Raw genomic sequence first — 24,379 nt, 5'->3', positions numbered from 1 at the left:
GTGCTTCGCACCACGCCATGAAGGCGTATAGGGGGTGTGGTTGGAGTAAATTTTCAAATAAAAATTAAAAAGATTTTGCTGCAGTCCAAAAAAAAAAAAAACTACTGAACATGGGAGTAAGAACGAATCCACCTTGAAAATGACTGTATATTTCTTGAAAAAGCTAAAATATGCTAAATATGACCGAAGATCCATCAAAATATGTTCTATCGCGCAGAAATGGTCAAATATTTCAAAATATGCCCTGAAAAAAAAAACAGTAATTCAATTAGTTTCTTCATAATATAAATTTCTATATGTTTAGAGAACACATCACCCTTACCAAAAAAAATATCCTAGCTCTAGTTATCATTATAGCACAGTTTTTCCTATTATGTAAATAAAGCAAGTACACGATTGAAATTCAATGTCGGTACAGAATAACCAACTATAACAAATGTAATACAATACAACGCCATATGTAAGCTGAATCCCTTTCATTAAATAAATCTGTAGGTTCAGTTTTTTTCAAATTTTCTAATGCACATTACTTCATAAAATACCATATAGCACCTTGTCATTTGATAGGTGTTCAATTGATTGCTCAATTTACCGCGCCAAAACTATCTAGTACACTGAAATTCATCGTTCAGGTAAATTTTTCGTATCGGACAAACGGATTTCTTCAAATTTACAGGAGAAATTACTTACCGAATGCAGTTTCCTTATACTTGAGGAAGTTCGGAGAAGTGTTTTCTCGCATCGTTCATTTAATTTTGCCGGTAAATCATCTATTTTTCGATATAAATGTGTGGCCGATGCACGAAAGCTCTTGCATCCATTTACTTCCAGGTGGATGTAGCCTATGTGTGATGACGTAATCCCGGTCAGTGTTTCCAAACACGTGTTTTTGTAACTGAACAAAGGTACGTTTCCGTAAATGGTTTGTGGAGCTATGTGTCAATGGTTTGTGGGGCTATGCGAGAATGGTTTGTGGGGCTATGCGAGAATGGTGTGTGGGGCTATGCGAGAATGGTGTGTGGGGCTATGCGAGAATGGTGTGTGGGGCTATGCGAGAATGGTGTGTGGGGCTATGCGAGAATGGTGTGTGGGGCTATGCGAGAATGGTGTGTGGGGCTATGCGAGAATGGTGTGTGGGGCTAAGCATGTTTATTTCGAAACCAAATTTTAACTATTGTCAACCTATACGTGACCCTACCTAACCTAACCTTCCCGGAAATGGTTCGTGGGGCTATGTATGAATGGTTCGTGGGGCTATGCGTCAATGGTTTGTGGGACTACGTAGGTATTTTTGGGTGCAGTGGGGGTGGAAACACTGCATGCCGAGTACGGTAGTGAAACTGTGACCGCCATTTTGCGTGTTACTGAAGGCAAAAAGAAACGAAGAAAACTTACTAGATATGTCGCAAATAGAGCTTATTTCCGTGAAATAAGCAAAATGCCACCTTCAGCCATGTTTCTCAATGCAGAATACGTAAGTACGAATATTCAAATTAAATGAACTAGCAAATTTCAGCAGTTTGTCCGATACGAGAAATTTACCCATCGTTCATTATGTTCAATTCGATAACCAATTAAATGTCAACAAATAATAATAAACTCACCTGCAGTTTATATAATTCAGCAGGAATTTCAGATCTCAGGCTATTACATACCTATAGGTCAAGACCGTTCGACACGTGAATCAAATTCAGGTCACGGACTCCTCACGTAATAGTTAAAATTGCCAAGAGATCGGCAGTGCATGTTTAATTTGCCAAATCACGGTGGTACAGCAATTCTGCACTTGTGCTGCGTTGCCTTGAAGCAGTTTTATCAGTAGTACTAATTCTTCTCGCAAAATGGGCCGAGTGACAGGGAGTGGTGACAATAATAACAGTAGAGCTGCAAAACCGTAGATTATTTAATTGCTTTGCTTGGAAATTTGCTAACTTTAAATAGGGTAGCTTTGCTTAAACCAAATTATATTTCAAGTGTTCTAGCCTGAAACCGGCTACCTAGTTGCCTCTCGCGTGATCTGCGAACCACTTGACTCCTTATCCCCTACACAGGAAGTAACATATGCAGAATAATATTAAAACTAGCTTGCAAGATAAATGTGTATTAAAATCTAATTTATTTATATTAATAGATTTATTGTTTATTGATTTGGTTTTAATTTACTTCGCTGTTTGCCACTTTTGGCTAATTGCGAATATGGGGATGAGTGATATGAGGAACTTTATGAATGGACACTCGCAAACACCCATGCCGGGATTTGAACCGGGGACCCCTGGCGTCGTAGCGCGATGTACTTATATTAATAAAAAGCAAAAACTAAACAAAACTGATACATACTAAAACCACTTGAACTATTTGGTAATTTATAGGCACTTTTAACCAGTTGGTGAACGAATTAGATTGCTACTTTATAACTATCTGATACGTGTAAAAGTAACAAATGAATTGCTTTAAATATATTAAAATATTTAGTATAACATAAGAATCCATGTATGTGTGAGTGAGAGTGACAAAGATTGAAGATGCTCCACCCCCCCCCCGCCCCCACCAGCCGGCCTCCGTGGGGGGGGGGGGGGGTTAGCACATCGCGCTACGACGCCAGGGGTCCCGGATTCGAATCCCGGCTGTTTGCGAGTGTCCATTCCTCAATTTCATCATATCACTCATCCCCATCTTCGCAAATTAGCCAAACGTGGCACAAAAAGCGAAAGTAAAATAAAGCAAATGAATCAAACCTCCCCCCACTAGTCTACAACGATTTCGCACTCTGGTTCGGATCTCACTCTAAACCGTAGGTCCAATCCCGATTAGCCTATCTGTGCATAAAGTGGACCTCAAACAATACTTAATCCTTTTTTTTTAATGAAAGCTGGACGGGCTTGTTTGAGCGTCGCTGTTAAAGAGTGCATTACACGCACGTGAAGCATGGGAATAATTTCTCGTGTACTGGATCGTTCGTTCACCCCATTCTCATTAACGAACCACCGCACGTCACCCCCGCTAGAGCCACGAATCAATCGATTCAAAACACTGGTGTACTCGTAGGAGCGTTAAAAATCGACCTACTTGCATCCCTTACAGCGGCTACAGTGTTGCCAACCCTATCATCGTGAGCCTACGAGAAGAACTTTCTGACGTCAGGAACAATTTTTTAGGTTTTTAAAAAGGTGCGTTCTTACGATAAGAAATGATTTCACTGGCCGTAAATTTCTGAAACCCATTCCTGCACTGCCAGAAAAGGAGTGGCACGGTACTCAGTACAGATTCACGCCGATCCACGTGGCGGAGTGTTTAGCACAGCGCATTACGGCGCTAGGGACCCTGGGTTCGAATCGCGGTCTGGGCATGGGTGTTCTTTGTGACTGTTCATCAAATCATAGCTCATTCTCATCCTCACGATTAGCCAAAAGTGGCAGAAAAGCGAGGTAAAATCAATCAATCAATGCGTTAGCGTCAATAATTCCAGTTGTTAGCCTCCGAGAACGTAACCTTGACAAGACTCATCATTAGGGGTTGGAAGTTGAAGACCTATAAATTGCCAAAAAAAGACCTATAATATTAAAAAAAAAAAGGACCTAAAAACTGAAAAAAGGACGTATAAATGTGATCCAAATTAATTAATAACTTCAGTTTAAATTACATATTTAATGAATAAAAAAATAAATTCTGGTGGTATGGAACACACAGTGCGAAAAAACTGAAAGCTTCAAAACAAGAGAAAGTTGCCACTTACAGCGCGACCTTCCAGACACGTTACGGTTAAAGGACCTTGTACCTTACCTGCTTCAGTCGTCCAAAAATGTTTTTCTCTCGTTTCAGGGATGGTTCAAATAAGTATATATTTTTATTTCCTTATTTCTTTACTACAGAAAGAATGTTTAAGAGGTGATGAACTGATGATGACTCGAATTGAGAATGGGCAGTAAAATCTGAAAAGGGCAAAAAAGGACAAATAAAACCCACCTTTTTCTGGCCTACAACGACCCAAAATGAACATATATTATGTTGGGCCTCGTTTTCGGACTCTACGAAAAAAAAAAAAGGATTTTTCCTCAACTTCCGAGCCCAATTCATTATCATTACAAAATTATTTATGTTCCTGTTTTTTATGAATTTATCCTAATGTTATAAAGGTGAGATTGATCAAATTGCTAATACCCATCTGATCGGGGGGAGAGAGTGTCATCCCGCAACGTTACATTTAAAAAAAACACGTGTTTAAATGCTTGTAAACTTAAAACCGTAAACTAGAAGAATTCTACAATACAAATCATATGCACAAGCAATCATTATATACACATTTGTTATGCACAAATATGTTGTTTTTAATTGTGTATTATTTTAAGTGTATTATATTAAGTGTGAAGGTTTTCTTCCGAATTTTCTTGATGCTTTATATTCTCCTATTTAAACGCATGAGATTTTAATTTATATTAATAATTTAATGAAAATTAGTGTTCACTTTAGACGATCACCTGAACAAAAAAAAGAACAGCGCTCTTTTGAGTCAAGCATACTAAACTTCCTGGAAATTATAATCTTATATGCAATAACTGTAATTGAGTAACACTTCAATAGAAATAATTGGAAACTAATTAATTTTTAAGGGATGTAACCAAGTTACGCTTTAAAAAAGGAAATTTCCTACACCGACCTCTCCTACCCATTTCCGATCATCTCACGTGCTTAACATTCCGATTACACCAAGTCGCGTCTGGGATTGGCTGGTTTTCAACAGTTAGAAACTTGTTTTAACTGCATATCTTGCGGCAAAAATCCAGAAGAGAAAATCCCAGTCAAGTTGACAAAACGAGAAAGTTTATTTTCTCGTGATTAACTACTCATCGAACGCTGCAATCTCTCAAGTGCTCTCAAAAGTTGAAGAGCGCTATCAAAGATCACGTCCTATCGTATTACACAATAATAGACAGACTTAATAAAGACAAATAACGGACTATTACTCTCTGGTCAAAGTAGTTTCTTCTTTGAGTTGTTAGGCGAAATACCAGGACAAGAATTCTGAGATTAATACATTTTTTTTATTCCTAGACAAATCAAAATTTCATAAAAACGTTCGAAAATGCGGAAAAATTGTCTACAAAGCCAGAATTTCCTCCCAAGGATGGACAAATAATGTATTTTCTTTCTAAGCAGTGTTGCCTCTCCAAACAAAATGCTGGAATTTCAAATTTATACATCAAATTGTAGTTGTAATTGATGTATGAATGAACATTATGGAAATTTGCTTTCCGAAGGGGGAGATGGCTTCCCCTGGCCCCTTCCGGATGCCTATGTCAGGATTGGGACCACACGCAAAAGAACCTGCGCAGAACCGCGTCTCCTGTGCATCGTACTCGCGCTGAAGGGGAAAATACACGAAGGCTTCTGGCCGAAGGTGGTTCTTTTCTTTCTACCCAAATCGTACACTGAAAAAAAAGGTGTGAACACATTATTTGAGGGTGACTTTGGCTTGTCACAGTAGGCGTTCCCAAAAGATTCACTCCACGTTGGGGTGTTTTTCTCACCCTAGCATAGAGAGTGTTTCCTCCCTCTTGTGGACAGAGGATTGAATATCCTCGCTCTACCTTAAGATTACTTTTCCTACCTTTCAGGATAGAGCGGCGAATGTACGGAATTGTGCGTTTTCGTGATTCCATACTTAATTTTCAAATAGACAAGAAAATGCACGGTATATGTAAAATATCAGGTCAAGTCCTGATAAACATTATAAAGAGACTACACAAAAAAATTAACTACGAATGTAGTATGTGCGTGTAATCAGTGGCGTGCTTAACAAGGGGTTGGTGGGGTCATAATTCTCCATTTGGAGAACGTCAAAGGCAAAAAAGATGACAAAATGAGGGCTGACTACTTTAAAAAAAGTATACGTAACCCCCCCCCCCACTTCGAAAATCCTGGGAATGCCACTGCGTGTAATAATGATTGTTGTAATTATGATTCATAAGTATATTAGCATAAAATAATGCAAACTATGGACCCATCTAAGCATTATACATATGGGTCCGCAGGATTTTTTCCAGGGAGGGGCAAGCAAGTTATTTTTTCCAAGGGAGGGAGGGCAAACTAGGCACATTTTTCCCAATAATAGCGTTGTCCCCTCAAAAAAACATTGCTTCATTTTGAATTTATTATGTCCATGCAACAATTAACATACATTATTGTAGCCGAAATAAAATTATATGTGTGAAGTATTATATAATTTTTGGTTGACTTTCATTTTCCAAAGAGGGCGTGGGCCCCCTTGACCCCCCCCCCTTTCGGACGTCCATGATTATACACTTAAATCGGCAACATTTGAACATATTTGATTCAAACAGTTTAATAGTGTTTGACTATCCGAGTGATGTCCATATGGGAGATTATATTGTTGCCAGATGTACATAAACATACCATACAATGACCTTGATTGAAGCTTCGTGAAAGCGATAACTTGTTAACATTACCCTAAGGATGGATTATCAGGTCTTATCATCGTGAACAAATTTCTGACGTCAATTATAGAGCAAACCACATGTCATTTTACGTACATTCTGAGTGGGATGCTTCGGTGTTTGAACAGTAGTAACTTACAAGTTAAGAACCACAATAATATTCACGATACTTTCCATGCTGAATGATTGATCATAAAATTATGTAACGCCACAGGTCTTGGATTCGAGTTCTAAGTTAGTTAGGCGAATTTACACTTTGAACCCAGCGCTGGAAATTCTAATCTAAGCCGCCAGATGGTGTTGAATCTCGAAATGATGAAAAAGAGTAACGTTCAGTTTGTCTCATTTCGCTTCCTACATCCTACTAGCAGTTAGCCCGTAGGTGTTCACATTTTGTGCTTAATGGGCATTTTAATGGAATTTCATTTGAGAGTCCCCCATCTTGCCGACATTTCCAAAAGGAACAATAAGTCATCTTGTCAACACAGTAATCAGTGATCGGCCGTACTCCTTTTGACGTCTAAAATTAAGTAATAAGCCTATATTAAAAATTATAAATCTTAAAATAACCAAGGTACATAACGACCATTCCTGACGTCAATCATGACATCTGAAAATTAAGTCCTCCCCTTGATCTACAAAAATTTAAAACTAATTACCACTTATAATCGCCCATTAGCATACGAGTAAACACTGCTATTTACTATGTGTGCCGTAGCGGAGGTTTTCACAGGGCGCTAAGACGCCAGGAGTCCCGGGTTCGAATCCTGGCCTGGAAATGGGTGTTCTTCGTGAATGTTCCTTCAACAATTTCATTGTATTGGGAAAAAGTTGCAGAAAAGTGAAGTAAAAATAAACCAAATCAATCAATCGCCATAACTGTAAAACTACAAAAATCTTCAGATTTACAAAAACAACTTCAGAACAAGCAAAGTTAAAACTTGCAACTCAAATATTTCGGCAAAAATTTCAAAAGCAGAATTAATTATGTTGCTATTACAAAATCAAAGCTTTTAAAAGTTATTTTATTTTCGTAATTTATTTTACAGAAAATTAACTGGTGTTCTAAGTTTAAATTGCTCATTACGTCGTCGTATTCCACAAGGATGGATCATCGCGGAAATGGAAAAACTGCAAATTAGCATATCATTAGCATTTAAGGACAATTTTCACGCTTCTTTCTAAGTGTGTTCAGTAATTCGAAAGAAAGTGTTAAGTTTATATCGACCGTTGCGGAAATATTTTCTCCATGACAAACACTTTCGCGTGTGTGCTGTATTGCATAATAAAAAAATGCAATTTAAATATGACGTCTGACTGTCACGTGGGAGATCCGGGTTCGATTCTCGGGGAGGGTAGCATCGCAACAGAACATCTACGCCCCGGTAGGTAACCTTCGGTGGGTAAAACACAAAAAAAAAAGTAATAGTAATATTTTGCCCTTGTAAATGGACAAAGAGCCGTGCAAGTACAATAGACTTCACACATCGTTCGAGTTCATGTCCGTGAAGAAGTAAGAGTTCCGGCATGCGTATTTGTTGTGACACACACGTGAGTGTTCTTTCATCAATTTCCTCGAATCACTCATCCTCATCGTCGCGATTAGACAATCGGAATAAAAACTACGTAATCGAAAAGTATACATCGTTCACGATCCCAAGGTCAGGCTGTTAAACCGGAGGGCATCCCCTCTACGAAAAAGGCTAGCTGCCCCCTACATAAGATTAATAAGCCACTGCACAGAAACTCTAGGGCTTCTCCAGGGTGCGAAACCATTGAAAAGTGGTGGGGGGGGAAGTTCTTAATGTACAAACCCCCTCCCCACATGTGTATTATTAAAAGTAAAATTAAATTACTCAATTAAAAATATATTATTATTACTACTATTATTATTAATTACATAAAGGAAATTAATTGTTACTTTTATACGTATCAGATATTGCAAAGCAGCTAACTAATTCCTTTAGTAACTGGTTAAAGATGTTAATAAATTATGAAATAGTTGAAGTGGTTTTATTATGTGTAAGTTTTTGTTTAGTTGTGCTTTATGTTAACATAAATCAATTAGATTTCATAGTTATAATTTTCTTGCATTCTTGTTTTACTTTAATTGTGCGTATTGATGTAGATTTGTTAATGATCTCTTGAGAGAGAATGCATTCAACTCACAACTACACTAATTTGTGTATTTTTCGATATTATTTTTAGTAAAGTATATTTCAAATTAAAAGTAATTGCTTATTTTGCTTGTTATAACAAAAGCTCCCCCCCGGAAATTTTTGGTGGGGGGGGATTTTTGAGGCCAAGATTGTTGGTGGTGAGAAATCCCTCGTCCCCCTAAGGATTTCTCATCGCTTCTCGAATTGTGGTGTTCAGGTTTTCACAGAGTTCGCATTATCAGTGCTTGTTTACGAGAACATAATCATGAGATTAAGGCGAAGGTTAGTCGAGAAGAGCGCATTTCTAACAAGAATTTCCACTTCCTTGTTAACTGTTAAGCAATTACAATCAACATCAACAACGAATCATTTGCCCTTGTATAAAATAAATGAAAGGAGTCGAGAATAAACCTTGATCCAATCTAGTTAATTGCGAGAGCAGTTAGAATATTTAAGAAATGAAAGTGTCAAGTACAAATTGCATCTACACAAACCTAATTGGTTCGAAAAGACTGCATTATTTCAATTAGACTGTTCTTCGTATCGCCTAATAGTGAGATTGGCAAGTGTTCACGGAAATGGCCTCAACGCGTTGAGCAACGAAATGTAAAATTTCCCCTTGCACTTCCGATTATTTCTTCAGGGCTTGCAAACACTGCTTTTTTAATCATACTAGAAATGGAAGGGGGTGGGAGCCGGAAATTGAAGGGCAAGGAAAATGAAGTCTGGTCTTTTAGGATGTTAAAATAATCATTTAAAAAAAAACAGCATGACAAATCAGTTACCTTACCTTCAAGCACATTCACTTTCCAAAACTGATTAATCGTGCATGCTGGAATGAAATTCACCAGGTACTTTTCCAAATCTAAGTCTCGTGCATTGTCAACAAACAGGTCAAGTGCAAAACTGTCACTTTGTACAGTGGGATCCAGTGGCGGCGATTAGAGGGGGCGAGGGGAGGCAGTTGCCCCCCCCCCCCCCACTTTTTGCCTCTTGCTTCCACACTATTGTAAACCTTATATATCAAGGGAAGGGAAAGTAAACTGTTCTCCCCCTCCAAATTTTGGAACCGAATCGCCGCCACTGGTGGGATCCATGATTATTACCCTGCAAATTGTCCATGCCTATTTTCATTAATTTTTCTCATACATCCTGTGTGTTTTTAAGCGATGGATTTTTATGTAGCTATGCTTGTGCAGAAGTCGTCTGCAGCTTGCTTTGAGTTTTCTTTTAATTCTTGAAGCTCTTATTGGGTCAATAAATTGCACGAACATGGTGATTGACAGTTTTCACGGTAATATTCATGGATTCCACTGTACCAGACGAGCACAAAGTGGGGGGACGGGCGGAGGAGGGTCAGTTATAAATTTTCCTTTCTTAAATTTTGGGGTGCAAGAAGGCAACATAATACTTAAAAACACTTGTGGTGCAGATTCTTGTAGATTCGTTGTTTCCGTTTGTGAATGTTGACTACACTGAAGAACCATTTCCACCGAACTATATCTAGGAGAACAAAGTGAATCCGAAGTTGACCCTAACTCGGCGACGAATGAACCAGGTTTCGTCTAAGAAAGAACCACATTAGACATGCTCACGTAACTGCAAATTGACAGTTGCATCTCACACGCAAGTGAAGAGAGAGAGGTGCGTTCTCAGAGCGACCTAATTCCTCACAATAGTCAGGCTTGCAGGGTGTCAGAATAAAGCAGTACATGTTTAATGACCAAGGCGTTAATTCCGGGTCAGGCATTAGTGAATTGAGAGGGGGGAATCAACTGTCAGGTTTTTAAAACTCGAAGTATTCTAACGAATGGAGGAAGAGGTCGTGGCCTTCGTTAAAGGTACCACCCCAGCATTTTCACAGGAAATTTTCCACACAGATAGCCGGCCGCATGCATCACCTTTTAGCCTACTGTGCTCAATCCATCACCTTCCTATCACCCCTCCACGTGCTGTCCTCTTACCGTCAGGCTATCCTTACAGTGCGAATTCTTAACCTTGGGCACCTTCAGGAAAATATAACGACCTCATCCATCCTCCCCGTTGCGATTAGCCAAAACTGGAAGACAGGTGACGTGGGATAGGAAAATATAAACACGAATTTTCATTTTTATATAGTTTCTTCTGCCTCTAAATTAATCGCGGCGATGAGGATGAATTATGAACACACGTGATGGAGCACAGGACGCCTCGATTCGTAACTATACCCTACCCACTACACTCGGGAGGCTGGTATGCACGTATATAGGAACGCGGGGGTAACCCCTACCAAATGAGTACATAATTCTTCCATTCAAATAAGGACGTGTTGCATCACACCATCTCAAAATTTATCGTGAATGTGTGAAGCTTGACTGACGCGGCCAGTAGCAAGATTTTTTTTTGCGATACACGAAAATTATGTAACACACGGATGTTGGTACACTAAAAGGGGGAAAAAATGTCAACATACTTTCGTCCCACTTTCCAAAACAAATAAGTCGTGTAAATGTACTGTTATCCACTTCCGTAGAACACATTGCCGCTTCCACAGAAGAGTGACAAGGATTTGAAATATATACACATACACGTCCATGATCTTCAAGCAAAGACACGACCAGAAAATTTTCAGGAGGTTGAAAAACATCTCGAATGAAGTTATGAACACGAAAACAAATCCAAGTAATTATATTGTCCCAGTTTCTTCAGGAAAATTGAGTACAGAGGGGGATTCTTTGCTGCCTTAGTCCACCTAGGTCTTCAGACGAAGATCTTTCATTCAATATCTAAGATCTGCACAATGTATGAAAAAATAATATTTTGTGCCATTTCACTTGCCTAATTATCGTGATGAAGAGAAGAGGATTCCAGGCAGCATTTCGCTTCGTCTGAAGTTCTATATTCACAAGAGGCGATTCGAGACTGGATCCACAATGTTTATACAGTTTCGTTATCACCATTACCTGTATCAACACTTTGTAATGATATAAATATCAAATATCCCAACATTAAACACTATTTCCAAGAGTAATCTGGAGCAACAATTGTTCGCTGGAGCTAATCGCGATGTTACATATTTTAAGAAAATTGTGCATTTACATTTTCTTCCATTGAACTTGGAACTAGAAAAACTATACCTAATTCGCAAATGTTGATTGGGAATAAGTTGGCAGCACCAGCCATATGCATGTCAGTTTGTCTTGAGTGCACTTTATACACAGGTACACAAATATCGAACCAAACACACACTTTCAAATAGGATCAGAACCACTGAAACGTTCCCCAGTTGGAATCTAGCCCGGAAATTCTTGATAATGCAATAAGTATCATAGTTGCCAGTTCTAAAATAGGCATAACTATTTTTTTTTTAATTTGAGAAGTAAGGGAACATTTGGCACAACATGACCATTATTCATGTATGTACAATTATAGATGGGGGAGGGGGCATTGAATGTTTTCGACGCATAAATGCAGCACATAATATTCATCAACAAACACACTTTAGACACGTTAAATGTTAAAAATCTAAATACTCCAAACCATAACTGTATCATGCATACAAATAGACAAAAACAAAATGTTAATGTAGGAGTCAGCCCCACCGTGTGCACAGAGAATCTCCAAACATACCAGATTATACCGACAAGTATCTTCCAGTCGCCAGAGCATGAATAGCCTGCAACAGGTACAAGTATTCAGCAAAGAAATTTAATAAATACTATCCACGAAGAATCTACCTTTACAATTCCTAACAGACGATGACCTACGATCATTTTACCATACACCTGTCCTCCTAGTTTTTTGCCTCCTTTTTCAGTTCCAAATTAATTCAACCGGAAAAAAATGCATTTGTTAATTATTAAGAAAACGTGTTTCCCTCATTTACTTAGGTATTTATTAAGAACGTATACGTTCATATCCATTTAACTCACTCTTATTTTTATATGCCTGTCATTATTCAAGCATATATGCTTAATTATTAACAATTGCCGCTTATATTAGCGGTGTGCATTGCTGAAGTCAAGGTCACAATTTGAGGGTGCGAGTACGTGCGAGAAAACGGGCATAGATAGGCGCTAAACCGACATTTTTCACTTGCAACGATTCGTAATTAGCAGTTAACGATATCTTGCCGTAATAACAAAACGAGGGCTCTTGATTGACACAAATACACAATTCGAGCAGCCTACGTGACTACCTGAAGACGGTTCATGGCAGCTTGCCGCGAGCCTATTTTAAAGTGAAAACACCGCACGCGGTTCACTAATAATTGAAATTCAGTACTCACCCCAGTTTCTTGCAGATGTACACGCAAGGATGGAGAGCAGGGTGATGATTATTCGCAACATCTCTCCTGCCTAGTTCAGGCCGCCTTACACACATGCGTTGGAGCAGCTGTTTCACTCGCGAACCCAACCGTCGGCAGGTCCTGCACCCGTTGTTCGACAAGCAACCAGCCAGCAGACGAGTCTCGTTGCGAGCTCCGAGCGGACTGTTCCTTGTAATTTAACAGAAGGAACCCTGGACGTTGCAGTGACGTCACACGCATTTGTTCCCACTTCCTAGGTAGTTAGTGGTGCCAACTGCGAACACTTTTCACCAGAAGAGTACTTATGTGCAAATTGAGTTCTGGAGCTGGAGCTTCGCTTGTTCTTTCCCTGGCACCATCTTTCACTTCCTGCTCACGAAGTATATCTCGAAGGGCTGAGTTCTTTTGGCCCCCTCTCAATATATTTATATAAAACATGTTTTGTTATAAACAGTGTTATGAAGAACATAAAACATGATTTAAATAGAACCTTTGAAATATATTTCAAGAGAAAGCTATTTTATAAGAGAAATGAGTTTTCAATGAATCACTTAACCATAAGAAGAATATATACATTTAGGAAGATTGAATTTGGAGGAACGAAACAAGTTTTTTTTATATATGTATAAATCCGATCATCGGGAGATGAGGCGATGACCAAGGAAAATAATAAAAATATTGCATTTTATATATTTTAGTAAAAATAATAAGTCAGAATACTCGCATATTTGTGCGAAATAAGCTAAGCGGCAGCATGAAACAGCTCGAAATACGCAAGATATTCGCTAATCTTAGCGCATGAAAATGAGGCCCCAGTATTACCCCTCGAGTCGAACCCTCCCGCCAAGTTTCCTATTAAAGGCAATGGTGTTCGTCGGCCCAGCTCATCGCAGAATGGTGCGAATCTCTCTGGTCTCTGCCGGTGCCGAGAACAGCCGAACGCTTCCGAACAGGCAGACAGGTGCAACGACCTGTACTTCCCCCCCCCTTTTGAACGTCTGTGTCATAACAGGCCCTTTTTTCAGCCCCCATCCCCATGTTTACAACCACGGCAGGGTTTGTGTGGAGTCATCAAGATTCTTCCGAGTGTCCAGTGGCGTGCTCAAGGAGAGATGGTGAGGATCATAATTCTGCTTAGGCTCAATATTCTTTGAAAAAGGAAAAGATGGCAAAATGAAGACTTCAGGAATGACTACTAAAAAGTACACGTAACCCCTCCCCCCCCCCCTCTTCGAAAATCCTGGGCACACCACTCGGATGTCTGCTATTTCCACTTGTTAAGAGGAAAAGCACACATTGAACGATATGAACCTGCTTTTCATTATCAAAACAACAATTGGCGGCGAACCATAAAGATTCTTCTTACCTTTAAACGCGACAATTGAGGTGTTTGCATTTCAGTTTCCATCATATTTAATAATTCTCGTCGTATGGGATAGAATTATGTGTCTTTTGTAGTCGTAACGTCTGTGGTATGAGCTTTTACATTGAATTGGCAATGACCTTGGTGTTTGTCGCAGAGAAATATTGTGCCCCCCTTCTCCGTTGAAAGATCGACCCTGATGTTTGGCAAATCTTGCGATGACTACGTAAAAATGTCACGCTTCGCCATGTATTTAAGATCGTACAAATATGAATGTATCTTTTTTTCGTATCGATGGGGCAGGTGTGGCCATCGGCCTACACTCATATGTAACACATTTTATGGCAGACAGTGGCGTGCCCAGGATTTTCGAGGGGGGGGGTAAGTTTACTTTTCTTTTAGTAATCAGTTCTAATTTTGCCATCTTTTTCTGTCTGATTTCTTTTCAAGGAATACTGGCCCAAAAAAAAGGGGGAGGGTTAAACGTAACTCCGCATCCCATAGTCGCCAGAAAGTTTGGAATTGGAAAGTTAATAGTTTGGAAGAATAGAAAAATAATTTTATATTTGAAAGCTGTTTCACGGGTAAGCGGAAATAAGCAGCAGTGAGTGTTCCTGAAAAAAAGGACGAAGAAGCAATGGTGCCCACAGGATATTTTTTCTCAGAGGGCGAGTAAGATTTCATATTTTGCCCTTCAGTCATAGAAACTTTGTTGTTATTATTATTATTTACAAATTATGAAATTGAAATGAAATTGAAATGAAACTAAGTTAATTAAAATGAAATCAAATTAAAGTTACAAGTTCACACTCGAGTCAACTACGAGCTTTATTTTTTAATTAGAAGCTGTTTTGAAATACAATGAAAACATGCAAAGGAAGAAATTTAATTACCTCTGTGGCTGTTCATATGTACATTCAGCTACTTCTCAATGTAGTTCCCATAGTTGTTGAGACACTTGTTGTAGCGGTAGATGAGCTTTTGTAGACCCTCATCAAAGAAATCTGCCGCCAGCCAATCCGTCACGGTCTGTTTGGCTTCATCGGCGCTGTTGAATCGCTTCCCAGCGAGGAAAGTCTTCATGTGGAGGAATAGGTGATAATCGCTAGGGGCGAGATCCGGACTGTACGGAGGGTGGTCAATCCGCTCCCAGCCAAATGAGTCAATGAGCGACTGTGTGGCAGCTGCAGTGTGTAGCCGTGCGTTGTCGTGCAGGAACATGATACCGGAAGACAGCATTCCTCGTCGTTTATTCTGTATTGCTCGGCGAAGTTTCTTGAGAGTTTACATTTGAGAGGCTGCATTAACTATTTGTTCATTCGGAAGAAGCTCAATCAGAAGCACCCCGAACCTGTCCCAGAAGACGGTGGTGGAGGTCGCTTGCTTGAACTTACGCACCTTGCCTTCAACAATGACATTCTCACCATACACCTCACGTAACTGGCGATAAATGTCTGCCGCTTTCACATTTTTCACGGTCAAAAACCTGATCACTGATCGTATCTCACACTCGGCGGGATTTTCAATCAACTGCACCACTTCCATTGTCCACCACAACCACACCAAGCGTTTCACAACGTGCAAATGGCGTCTGTTCACGTGCAAGGCATGTCTGTAACTAACGCACATGCGCAAAACGCCAAGCACGCAACGTGAGCGCAAAACGGCCCCTAATTAAAAAATAAACCTCGTACATTACATTTAGATAGAAACTTTATTGCCCTTGCTTCCTTTCCACACACATCTATCACTTCGTTGATGATTAGTCTTTATCCCTTTGTACTTTGTATCAAACAGAGACCACTTAATCTGCTGTCCTCTATCTACGAAACCTCTGATCCATGTTTTCAAGTGCCGAAGGGTACTACAAAGGAATGTAATAATTCAAAATGACGGGATGTGAATTATTAAGGTCAGATCCCGACTTCGGGAAATGATTTCAAGACTTCTCGCTATCCCGAACAGCCGAGAAATTCCAAAGGATCTTGTTTGAAGGATGTTAATTCTTGATATTTTCTACACTATAAGAGGATGGAATTTCGTGAACTTAACAGTTTTCATTCCAGAAGTGCAAAAACAATCACTTGAAGGGCAAATGGTGTGTATACTCGCCTCAGGTAGTACTCCGGCAGTTTGTTTCTTTATACAGCATTTTTGCAGAAGATACAATTCAAAATACAAGTGTATCAATATACGCTGTATAAAACACAACTTTTTACTAACTTCGTTGACCGTGTACAATTCGAGATTTTCACCACATCGGGAAATTTTGAAAAATGATTCTGATGTCCCTATGAAAACGTTATCACACATTATATTGTTGGACATGGCACTTAATTGCTTCAATTCATAGCCTGTAAAAGAGGCCGAAAACAATATTATTTGTAGAAAAATATCGCAACAATTTCGCCATTCGAATTACATGAACTTTTTCCTTCCAGATATCTCAGGAGGGTGGGAGCACGTGCGCCCTTGGTGGGATTAGGTATTATGAACAGAATGTGATAATCAAATTGTCAATAAGAAGTTACATATAAATTATTATGTTGTTACTGCCACTGAAGAATGGAATTCCCTCCCAACCTCCCTAACATCCATCAACAGCCATAAGCTATTTAAAAAGAATCTCAAACAGTATCTACTGGCAAGGCAGCGAAATACTTAATCACGAGCAACTTTTCATTCATAAAAATACTCACAGTAACATTTGGCAACTGTGTGCATATAAATCTTATAATTTCATTATTTTATTTCACTTCATTATTATTTTATTATATTTTTCATTGTTCCATGTACTAAAACAAAAGCAACAAACATTACATACCTATGTTTAGGGACATTGAATTTTCGCGATGCGCGAAATCGCGAAATGTGAAAAGAAGATGCAATTTTGAACGTTCTGCACGTAACTACACCCCCAGTGATGAAATATGCATGAGTTTTATTCGCGAAGTAATGCGAAATGTGTGCTTTTCCGCGAAATATAAACGCTTTTCGCGAAATAACCGTGAAATATCGTCAAATTAAGTATAAAACACGCAAAAACCGGCAATCGAGGTTGCGCGCGCAAACTGTCGATTTGTAACGAAACGTTTGCCTAAAGTTTCCTACCACTTGCAGCTGAAGAACGTTTTATCTTGGATCACATCAGGAAGACGCTGCAAATTGGGATTTCCCATCAGTTCGAAAACTTCGCTCCCTGTCAAGCTGCATTCCTTTCTTACCCCGAATATGCAATTTAGAAATGAAGTGATTTTGTGTTGATGTTTTCTTTTTGGTTGGACAGCTAAGTACTTGTATATGTGTACAGTATATAAAAATGAAGTAGTTTATCACTTTATAGCTCTCTTGTATGTTGTTTCCTCTCATGATGAAAAAGTGTGTGCCAGTTATTTTTTTTTTCACCGCTGGTATATACCGCTGATCTAACATTTTATTTACCGCTCTCCTCAGTCTTTATTTACCATAAATTTGTCTCCCTACCTATGTTCAACAATTTATAGGTAAATCTGTTTTTCTTTTTCATTATCTATACATATACGCGTATATACCTATATATTTAATTGTTCTTATTTGTATTGATATGTAATCCTTTTCATGTTCTTATTATTTTTTTTCTAAATGTATACTCTTTATTCCATTGCATTAATCTCCCAGACAAGGGTCTGTTGTAAGAACGAACGGCCCTAGAGGCCCAAACACACCCGCTCCAATAAAAGCGATTTTATTATTATTATTATTCTATAATCAAAATATAGTGAATTTCTTGTCGAACTAATAAAGTTTGATTTAGCATGATATATAGCTATGATTTTGTTTTCAGAGTCAGATAATTGTAATTGCAATTTTTTAAAGGTTCTTCTAAAAAAAAAAACTTACCTACCCCTCCCCCACCAAACGGAAAGATATCGGTATTAATGGGCTCGTTCCGAAAGTCGCACGAGTTTAACGCGTTAAACGAGTTATGGTAACTGGCTGTCCCATAAGTGCTTCCGTGCGTTTCATTATGCTGTCCGGCTGTCCCAAAAGTCGCATTCCGTGCGTTTCGTGCAAGAACGAGATTCACCAAACGCACGGGCCAGGAGGCTGGTTTGTTCGGTGAGAATCGTCTGCTGCTTTCAAACATCGCGCGTGCTGATGGATTCAAACTGCACTAGTTCGGAAAATATATTATAATTTTAACAGATAGCGATATGAAGCGACATGCACAAGATAAGCATGCCTTAACCGTTCTTAGAATGTGATGAAAATGAGTAAGAGTGTCCACAGTAGAGTCTATTTTTGCGATAAGGACATTCCTTTCGCTGGACGCTATGTGGAAACTTTCTCTAAACAAAACGCTGCACCTGCGCTTTCGCCTAGTGTGTCCCATAAGTCTGTAAAGTAACTGGTTTCACAGATTCACGAGCCCAGTTATTTTCGTTGAATGCGTTCGTTTCGTTAAGACTTTCTGAACGCACCCTATGTTTTGCTTAGCTTTGCTCCCCCCCCCCCTCTCCCAATATCGGAATCAATCGGCGCCTATGTCCAAATTACTCATGTAAGCTATATTTTTACAGTCGAGTTTATTGGGATTATTTTTATAAATAATTTATACATACAGGCATTGTAAGATGGGAAGGGGCATGATTGTAATACACGGTATGTTTATTAAATATTATTTTTCAGCAATATCCATGGCTCTAGGGTTCACCCAACATGTAATGAAATGGGTATCTGGGACAACCCTGTGCGGGTGGTAGTTGAATCGGCCGGAGTGTGGTGCTGATCTCATCACCTCCACATCCCTCATATGTTCAGGGGATAGCTTTACCTTAACTTTATTATCAATTAAATATTAATATTGATGTTTAAATTTGTAGAGATTCTTCGCGGTCGCGAAGTTACTTCGCTAAGATAATAAGTTGAAGTTATTTCTTAGTTAATTGCAGATAAAAGAAAGATGAGCTATCTACATGCACCGTGCCATAAAGGCACATAGTGGATGTGCGGGGTAGAGCTCCGTACATTCTCGATCTCGGCCAGTGGAGATGATGATTCAGCACCATGCTTCAGCAAAGTAGGTGCTCGAATGACATTTCTCGTGCATGGGCTGTAGAGAGGCTTGTTCTTTTATTTTTCAATTATTACAATCTAAAATATTACCAGAAACAAAAAAGTCACGCGAATGTTAACAAAATATCAATTTTGTACAAGTATGCGCGTACGATTATACCTATACGTATAACAGTCGTTTGAAAAGCCTCCATATCGCAAATATGAAAGTTATTTCTTCGTTATTCTGCAAGATCGTGACTTTTTTCACGTTCCATTCTTTTGTCGTGAGATAATCTGCAATGAACTTGAATATTTCCCAGTTATGTCATATGGGATTTAGAACATAATTCCTTCAGTCGGCACTGTTTACCTAGATTGTCTGCTATCTTTCAACCATGTGAATGAAATAATGGGGTTATGTAATGTTATCTGCTGCCTGCACGTACGCAACGTCGAAGTAATTTACAAGAGCTCCGAAAGAGAGCAGCACGTCCTGAGCAAGTTCGAGCCTCGTTGCCAACCCGCTTTATCATAATATAACCATTTTTCGGTCGTGGTACAGACAGAATACTGTCCACACAAAGTAGTGAGGGAAGACTCAAGATAAAATTTTCACTCGGGCGAGGTGGATTTTTGGCGCCCTTCTAATTTCCAGCCCCTACTTTCAACCCCTCGATAAAACAAACAAACAAAGAAAACAACAAGCATGTTTGCATATTATGTACGGCTTTAAATTAGAAAAATAAAATGCATATTTTTTACATACTTTGATTGAATGAATTGGTGTTTTAAGTCCATTTATGCACAGTAAGGCTAATCGGGACTGGACCTACAGTTTAAATTATGATCCGAACCACTATGTGCCTCCATCGGGTATCGAACCCGGGACCCCTGATTACAAGGCAACGACGCTACCACTGCGCCATCGGGGAGGCCCCTTACATACTTTGAGCATTACTGTTAAATAATACGTTAATTGCATGTATGCCTTTATTTAATACCTAAGCATTGAAATCAAATTAACAGTATTCTCTTAGCTTAAATTGGTTCATGCTTTTGCAATATATTTTTGCAACAGTAACTTCAAATGAATTCTTGTCTACACAAATCCAACCCTTTAATACTGATAATAATAATAATAACCACGCTTATATAATAAAAAAATAGGCTTTTGGAGCTACTCGAAGAGAACACCCCTGTTTTGCCCCCTCGCACCGAATTGAATTGTTGTCTCAAGTCCACTTTATGCACAGATAGGCTAATTGGAACTGGACCTACAGTTTCAAGTGGGATCCTAACCATAATGCAAGTTCAACTTTGTACAGGCTTTCTTTCGTGGACATTTTCTTGATAAGTAGTAAATACTAAGGTGGAAAACATTAAAATGTTTGGTTGGCGTCTGTCTTCTGCTACCTCGCCCGACCCTGTGGCCGAGTGGTTAGCACATCGCGCTGCGACGCGAACCCCGGTCGGGCTTGGTTGTTTGTGAATGTCCATTCATCAATTTCATCATTTTATCACTCATCCCCATCTTCGCAAATTAGCCAAGAGGCACAAAACGCGAAGTAAAATAAACTAAATCAATCAATCAATCAATTCTGCTACCTCATTGTGCGCCTGCGTCACAAAGCGTGGCGGGCACGTTCGAACTGGCATCTTGCGAGAAAAATGGCAACTGTACTGTTCACGGACTTCTAGGGACTGCATTAGCATCTTGGGAAATGCATACATGCTAACATCACCAAACCTGGCCTGCCTAACCTATCCACGTATGCATATAATCAATGGACATTTCCACTCAATTTTTTTTACAACAATTTTAAAAACTACACCCTGGAAAAATGACCCCTGCAAGTTCTCGCGTTTCTCTGCGTCCAGTTTAAGGCAGAAACGAGACTTCCAAAGTTGCGAGGCTAGCGTTGCGCTGAAAACACGCCGCCGCCATGTTACTACGTCACTCCTTAGGGAGAGCTCGTTTGTCGTCTGCTTCGAGCGTCCAGTTCCGGATGGGTAGCCCACTGTGAGCGAACACGTGCAGCAGTTTTACAAACCTGTACCGATTTAAATACTGGAAGAAGGAGCGATAGGAGAAAGGAAAGCTATGCTTTGTAATGATCATTCTTCAATGAAATATCCGTGCTGCTCACGTGCAAGGTAAATGGAAGAGTTCAGTTGCGTGTGTGTTCTCAGGCCATGCGAAAAATATTGCTTATAAAATTGGTTGCTGACCAGACACTCAAAAATAATTTTTAAACTTATATTTATCGATATTTACCGTAACCTATGTAGTGCAAAATAATAATTATCACATTCTTCACTTTATTTATAAAGCCTATTTAACTTTCTTTTCCATAAAGCAATTTCAGTTTGTGTTCCATTTCTGTTGCGCAAATTATGATCAAATATGTTTGTGCAGATAAGAGAAAATACACTGAGAAGATTACATTAGTTGCACAGTACACATATATACTTAGTTTATGTATAATTATTACAAGGAAATAATGTGTATAACCATGGGCGTATTTAAGGGGGATTCAACGGGTCCAACCCCCCTTTTTATTTTGTTCACTAAAATTACCAGTTTCCTTGTTCTTTCCGCTTGTTCATAAAAAATTCTTTCGGACTTATTTCATTCTCTTAAATTAGAGACTTATAGGATGGGAAGGAAATTTCGTAATTCCACACACCAGATGGGACTGCAGACCAATATCTGCAATTTCCTGATAGTTTCGGAATTTCTGCGAAAAAAACCGCATTGATACTGTTAAATCAGTTATTTCCCCCCCCCCCCCCTCGAATCATATTAAAGAAATTTGGTTCTTAAAAACGTAGTGACACAAGATGAACAGAAAAGTATCAGTACTAAGTAGCGTGACTTCGTGACTACAAACACACAACTTTGTCGGGTCCAACATCCCCTCCCCCCATGCACCCCAACAAGCTTCCGGCCAGCAGTGTCCTGGATTTTCGCTTACGAAATAAAGCAACCCTAATCATACCAAAAGTTGATCCATCCCTCCCCCCCCCCCCCGTGAACTATATATACGCCCATGTGTATAACAATATCCCATACTGAAATGGTACGATATAATTATTTTGAATTTTGTACTGCGAAAAAAGCCGCCTCATCTCGTTACCCCAAACGCATTAATTGGTTGGTTCACAACTTCACCACTAAGGATCCTATCGAGACGAGACATGGCAGCCTTGGTCTCGTTTTCGTTGAGAGTTGTAAATGTCTCATTGACAGTCTCGTCTCAATTTATAAACATCCGTCTCGGTTTGGGAGGGCAATTCTCGTTCTCGTCTCAAGTCTAGAAAAATATAGAATTAACAACGTATGCAAAGGCTTATCATTATAAATACAAGAAAATCTCTCTTAATATTTTTTTTTTATTATTTTTTTTTTGACTCCTCGTTTCGACGGTACAGCCCTCGAAAACTAAATATTATCCTGCTTATATATGCAAACCAAACTGCAGATTCAGAATTACCAGGAATGAACTGGCGTTGTAATGATTATACACAAAATTCACGATTTATCTGAGGAAGTCGCATGTTCCAGGTTTGACTCTCGACTTGGGCATGACTGTTTCCTTGTGAGTGACATTTCATTGAACTGGAAATTGTTACATGGGAGGATGTTTGCTCGAGACTTTGGGGACAGCTAGGGGGATGCTTCTATTGTTAATGTTAGTGTTGCTCACGAGACGAGGCATGTTCCGTTTCGTCTCATAAAAGGAGATGGGACAAGTGAATGTTTTCGAAATGAGATGGGACAGAAGAAAAAGTTCGTCTCTTATCATGGCAGGTTGGGTGATACTTAGATTGTGCAGTTGGTGGTAGTGTGTGTGTGTGGGGGGGGGGTGTACTCCTGCACCCCGACTTCGAATACGGCTTCTAGTTCTTCATCTTCATTGTACCGATTAGCCAAAAGTGGGAAGAAATGTGATGTTAGAGATGATAATTAATAAATAAATTATAAAAAATTAACCATGCGTTCTCATCGTTGCGGTTAAACAAAGTGAACGGAAAAGCGACGTAAAAGTAGGCTAAATACAAAAATTTGCGATATATATATATTAACTGAAGAAAACTGTCATTTACTGCAGGAAATTTAAAAACTCACCGTACCTTTTTATACCGTATCACCTCTTATATTGCAGAAATTGGCGTGTAAAACAGTGTGTTCTAAAAGTATTATCTTAAAATTTGTAAAGAAAATATTATGACGAAAATAACTGTAATTCCAGAAAAAGTATTCCTATAACATTAAGTTCTTGCCAGTCAGAACTAACCTATGTATTCGCAATGAGCAAGGCTGTTCACGTGTTCAGCCATTGACTGTTACAAGGTTTGCTTTGTCACCCTAATGGGAAAACCCTCTACCAAGTGGCTGAATTATAGTAAATACTACTATACTGCTAGGGCATAATTCATCTCCAAGAAATGGAGCACAGTTTTTTGCACTGGAAGTTGTAAGATACTTGTTTTACACAGTAGCAAGTGAATTATCTGTCGCTTCCGCGGCTCATGCTAAGTTGTCGGGACGAGCAGAAGCCCCGCCTGCACGCATTTCTAAGTGATGACGTCAGAGGACCTCCTGTCTGTGGAGAGGACGTTTTCAAATCCGTGACGTAGGAGGTGAATTTCAGCGGTGTTTGAAGGCGTGTTTCTCGAGAACCGAAACAAATATCGCCGAGATATTTTGCACATCTCATGTTTGTGTCATTATCTGTAAAATGAATGGATTTAAAGCGTTTTTCATGTCAAAGTGGAAATGTCCATTCTGCTACCTCATTGTGCGCCTGCGTCACAAGATTTAAACAGCCTAACATATTATTTACATGCTTATTTCAGCTATTATATGCCTGCGTGGATAGGTTAGGCAGGTCAGGTTTGGTGATGTTAGCATGTATTTCCTAAGGTGCTAAAGCTGTCCCTAGCAGCTCATTTATGTTACGGTGCATCTTGATTCGGACAACCTCGACGGCATAGAAAGCGTGAAAGAACATTGCACTTGCCGATTCGGACACGGCCATGATCATAGATTAGGTATCAATTCAGGATTCAAACATTT

The 24,379-nt window shown here is 39.3% G+C and overlaps 1 protein-coding gene across 1 annotated transcript in view; it reads right to left on the bottom strand.

The window, feature by feature from the left end:
• Positions 1-13,072, bottom strand: part of cue (Low-density lipoprotein receptor repeat domain-containing protein cueball) — a 40,063-nt gene extending 26,991 nt beyond the window's left edge. The window contains exon 1 of the mRNA XM_083144172.1: positions 12,879-13,072. Within this exon, the coding sequence (XP_083000298.1) occupies positions 12,879-12,939 (61 nt within the window). The 5' untranslated portion in view covers positions 12,940-13,072. The remainder of the gene's footprint in view (positions 1-12,878) is intronic.
• Between the last annotated feature and the right edge of the window lie 11,307 nt (positions 13,073-24,379).

Source organism: Lepisma saccharinum, chromosome 22, assembly GCF_977018435.1.
Source record: "Lepisma saccharinum chromosome 22, izLepSacc3.1, whole genome shotgun sequence".
Taxonomy (NCBI): domain Eukaryota; kingdom Metazoa; phylum Arthropoda; class Insecta; order Zygentoma; family Lepismatidae; genus Lepisma; species Lepisma saccharinum.
This window is presented reverse-complemented; position numbering and strand designations above follow the sequence as displayed.